The sequence below is a fragment of the Polistes canadensis genome, unplaced genomic scaffold (assembly GCF_001313835.1).
Source record: "Polistes canadensis isolate GaletaPanama2010 unplaced genomic scaffold, ASM131383v1 scaffold_141, whole genome shotgun sequence".
NCBI classification, from domain to species: Eukaryota; Metazoa; Arthropoda; class Insecta; order Hymenoptera; family Vespidae; genus Polistes; species Polistes canadensis.
The window spans coordinates 294,690-300,022 of NW_014569688.1; the positions used below are offsets into that span (position 1 = coordinate 294,690).

General features: G+C 26.9%; 1 protein-coding gene across 1 annotated transcript in view; it reads right to left on the minus strand.

Moving 5' to 3' along the window:
* Positions 1-5,333, minus strand: part of LOC106788502 (diacylglycerol kinase 1) — an 82,404-nt gene that overhangs the window by 41,677 nt on the left and 35,394 nt on the right. Inside the window, exons 3-4 of the mRNA XM_014751815.1 lie at positions 4,331-4,465; positions 1,747-1,835 (exon numbers count right to left, since the gene is read on the minus strand). Coding sequence (XP_014607301.1) covers positions 1,747-1,835; positions 4,331-4,397 — 156 coding nt within the window. The 5' untranslated portion in view covers positions 4,398-4,465. The remainder of the gene's footprint in view (positions 1-1,746; positions 1,836-4,330; positions 4,466-5,333) is intronic.

The window sequence follows — 5,333 nt, forward strand, 5'->3', positions numbered from 1 at the left end:
AAAATATAATAATATAAATTTATCGATGATTATCTGACATGTAATAAATTCATATTGAACAAAAAACCGTCAAGTATAATTCCACTGCATTTTGATAATATACATATATAAAAAACAAAATTATGACTCAATTCGAATTTATATACAATAAAAGTCATTTCAAGTTAAACTGAAAATATACTATTCAAACTAAAATTATATTAATGATTTATTCACAATATCGGATTTATAATAATTTTACAATTAAAAGCAGAAAACTGTCAAGCAGAGAAATATAACAACGTAACGAAAATAAAAGAATGAGAAAGAAAATAGAACAAATTTCGTGACGGCGGCGGGGGGGGGGGAAAAGAAGAATTAATTAGATACGGTGGTCGCACCCATGTGTGTCGCAAAACTGCGATATGATAATTGAGAGAAAGCGAGTAGTTTGCGTTTTCATAATTTGAGCTATATTTATTTTTCCGAATATAACGAGAATTTGAAAGAGAGAAAGAGAGAGAGAGAGAGAGCGAAAGAAAATAGAAGAATAACGGATAGTCGGATAAAGTAAAAAAGAAAGAATAAAAAAAAAATAAAAATAAAATGAAAAGATAAAACCCAACATATTTTTAAATTAACTTTTCTACTTTAGCGATAGTCTAACATAAGCTTTTCATTTCTGTTAAATTCCATTCTAACGTTTTTACAATCGTCATTCATAACGTTTATATATAACTATATATATATATATACAGACACACACACAAATATATATTCTTTATAATAGCTGCTATATATAAAATCGATCGTGCTTCATTGCGACATCGTTTCTACTCTAATGAACTTTTCCAATCGTTTGCTTGTTTCATCTCTACCTCTACCCCTACATTCCCCTATTTTCACCCTATCTCACCCCTTATCGCCAATCCACAATTTAAGCGAACGGAAATGGACAAGTTGTCATTTAATTGATTTCTAATGACTCGCTGTTGCCGATGATGCTAAACGCGAATTGTTAAAAATCGAAAAACTTTATATTTCATTTGATATTATTTATAAATATAATATATAATTTTTGTATATAAATTTTATATACTTGTTATATAATATTTGGTTAAGCCAATAAGTTCATTCTTATTTATTAGTCAACCTTATTTGTAGAAAATATTATTTTATACTATATTACATTTATAATATTATTATAATCGTTTATATAATTGTGGGATTAGTAAAAATAAAAAAACCTGAATCTTTCGATTTTCAGAAGACTGCTTTAACCTTTGAACTATTCCATAAATTTCACGAAAGCCTATTTTTAATTCGAATCGAGATTCTCGATCCTACCGTGTATATATGTATCGTAAAATGTGATTATTATAATATATCATTTTTATTGTCACAAATCTTAATTATTATAGAATTTTTATTTAAAGTTTTTACGTTATATCGTTCCTTTTTTCTTTTTCTTTTATTTTATTTTTTAAAAGAGATATTATGCTTAGAACAAAGGATGGTTATTACAAAGGTTTGTAAATTCGATATAATGTAGGATCATTTGAGCGTTATAACAAGCTCGCTCGTTCAATTTTCACGCTGATTTTACGATCGTTAATATGACGGCAAATTCATCCTTATCGGAAAAGAAATATTATCTATTATACTGTAAGCTATTGTATTAAAGAATTTAACTTCTATCTTTTCTTTTATCAATGAGTCATTCTTTATATATACAAATTGTTATTTTAATTATGCGTATAAACTTACCCCATCAGGATGATATTTTGGTACACCGGTTGGCGTTGTGGTGTTGCCACAAAATTCCGTAAGCACATCTTGTAGCTTTTTTGTTGAATCTGAAATAAACAAAAATATATATATATATATATATTAATTAAATATTCAAAATAAAAATTAAGAATCAAAATTTTTCCTATAACGTAAACTAACAACAAAACTTAGATACAAAGAAATTAAAAGTTCGCAATATTAATTAGATTAAATTTCAATATTAATTATAACAAAAGAAATTAGATATTTTAATTAATTTCATTTCTATTTCTTGATATTCGTTTAATCCACACGAATGATACGTAAGAACATTGATAATAAAAGAAATACAAAAAAGAAAACAAAAAATCAATGAAACGTATATCAGAGAACAGTAGAACATTAGATTAAAAAACATCGAGAGAACGATAAATTGGCTAATAATAGGAGACCATTGGCCTACCGATTTACGTCATAATGCACTTAACACGGTGGATTATTTTGAAACGTGGCACTATTTTCGGATCAATTGACGGCTACCACCAACGATGGATCGTCTCGTAGAATGAGAGACAACCTGCTTACGATTAATGTTGTCTGTTCAACAAGCCAGGAAATGTAGTCTTACGTTTCATAACAAACGAAACTAAATCTTTATTGGGAGGGAAATATAAGAAATATCATCTATCATATTGTAAGAAGGAAATAAATATAATAGATCAAATTAAAAATCATAAAAAGAGAATGTAAACGAAACGATCGCATGTTCTACGATTATTTTCTTAGAACCGTAATAGAAAATAATTGAAATATCTATTTAAGTTAATCATTTTACAATGCACGTTGGGATATAATACTTATTCTTTTTTATAAATAATATTGAGTTTTATAAAATAACATTATCAAGAATATGTGATTCGATTTCAACAACAACAACAAAATAAAAGACACAGTTGATTTTCGTAAAATCCTTCATGCTTTAATCAAACAAAAAACTATCTGTTAAACGTAAAACAGAGATATCGGTATCTGTCTCACGCATGAATGATAAAAATGATAGATAGATAGAAGCTTAAATAGATATAGGCAAAATAATAAATAATTAAAATATAAGAGATAAACGAAAATTTATATATTTTTCATTTAGTATCTGAAAAATTTCTAATCGATTGAATTTACCAGTAATTAAAAACGACAAAAATAAAGACAAAGAAAGAAAGAGAGGAATTGAAAGGGAAAAGGAGTTTTTTTTTCTCATCGTTTTTAAATTAAATCTCGACGCGGAAGAATAAACACGATCGCAAATCACGGATGTTCAAAGTTGCCGATATATTCCTCGAAAAGCATCGGAACGAAACATGAATACTGTATCGCGTGGCTTGTCATTTTCAATTCATGACTTTCGTCGTTTTTATCGAAGTTGATCCGAGGATTTTTAGAGGACCGTGACTAGGTATTACATGGGACACGTTTTCCTATTTCTTTACTTCAATTTATTTAAATAGAAACAAGTATCAAAAAAAAAATACTAAACTAAAGCAAGAAAAGAAAAGAAAAGAAAAGAAAAATGATTAAAGTAATCTAATCGATCTCTTTATTTAATTTTACGATAAATAATTTAAAAATAAACAATTAAAGATATCGTAGAAAAAAAAAAAAAATTAAAAAGAAAAAATATAAAAGAGTATCGTACGAGTAATTTATATGTATACGTTTTGTGCGTGCGTGTGTGCATTGTGTGAAAGATATATTTCTATGTATACAGGTATGTCTGGAAGCAAAGCTTTGTAGTGAGCGGACACAGCAAACGAATTTCCAGCTTTCACAGACAATATCGTTGGAATTACCATAATCCGATAACCAACGAGGTGACACGTTGTGACTTTTAATTGAGACCTCGACACGCTTTTGTATCGGTAATATCATTCAGCTTTGTAGTGCAAGCTTAAGCCGCCATCATTGCATCTAGTCACTCTCTCGTTACAATTATTTACAATATTTTGTTACTTACAAAAATGCCATTTCGAGACACCTATGTAAATATCTTCGGCCTAGTTCACTTTTCTTCTTTCTATCATTAACGATTTTTTCTTCTATCCCGTAATAAAAATTCAAATAATATTTTTACGCAATTTAAAGTTTTATATTTCATTTGAATTTCAATGTTTTATATATAAATTATAAAAAAAATAAAAAAAAAAGAAGAAAGTACGTGGGCAGACGTCTGTAGAATTGGAATTATTTTATTACATTTTTATACTTTATATTGAGAGAGATTTGTGAATTAATGAATGTGTGTTTTTTTTTTTTTTTTTGAATTTGAATATCACGTGAGCTCATTAGTTTGTTCTTTTTTTCTTGTAATAAAATTTATAAGGAAACATTTTTATAGAGAATTGTAATTTTATTTTCAATATACGATTATATAAATTCGTGCTACTTCATTCGCAAAAATATGTTCGGAAAAATTCGTCTGTGTACGACACGCGGAACAAAAGATTCGTATAAAATTGAATTTATTTTGTATTTTATTTCATTTCCTTTTCTTTTATATTTTTACAAATTTGAATTTATTACTTACAAGCTGCCAAATCCTGGAGCTGTTGAAATTCCGCGGGCGAGAGTTTATCCCACTGAAAGGCCATCATTAGTAATCTTTTCTTCGATGTACCTCGGGACGAATGCCCGGACGGTGATCACTTTTGAGATTCATCACCTAAAATCAAATTAAAAAGAAAAAAATAATAATATAGAATTTCAATAATTACAAATGATCTCGATCTTTCATTCCTTTTTTTTTATTTTTTATTCTTAACGAAAATTCCAAACAAAATTCTATATAGAATACATTTTATTTGTTAATATTTATAACACAGATATTTAAATAATTATTAATTTTCATTTATCATCACATGAAAGTGTGTGCAATTTAATCTATACAAAATAATTACAAATGAATTTTAAAAATAAGAGTATAGAAAAAAAAACTCCCAGAAGAAATCAAATTAATCATTTTGTAATTATCTTTGCAATTAATATTCATTCCAATTAAAATCGTATTGATTTTGATATCGATCAATGTTAGATTTTTCATCACAAATATTTCGAATTCTATATTTAAAATAAAAGTTTTATTTTAATGATAAAAAAAACATCTAACACGATTTTTTAAACATTTATTCAAATTTGTATTTATATCTCACGTAATTATTTGATCAGCATTTATTCGAAATAAAATCGCATTCAATTCTGATATCAATCGATATTAGATTTATTATCTCATTGTCAAACATTCGAAACCAATAAATAAAAAATAAATAAATAAATAAATAAAAAGAGAGAAAACGAATAAAAGAGAAATAAAAGAGAAAGACTAAATCGAGTGAATAAAAGAACCAACGATTTCATTTTGACGTAGGAAAAAAGGGAGCTCTTGAAATAAAGGGAAAGTGTATTGCAATAATACAATAGTAGTAGTAGTAGTAGTAGTGTAATAATAGTTGTGTTGGAATTGAACGAACATTCGAGTTAACGTGGCTGGCAAACTAAACACAAGTAGAAAATACTTCTTATCGTAAAGAATG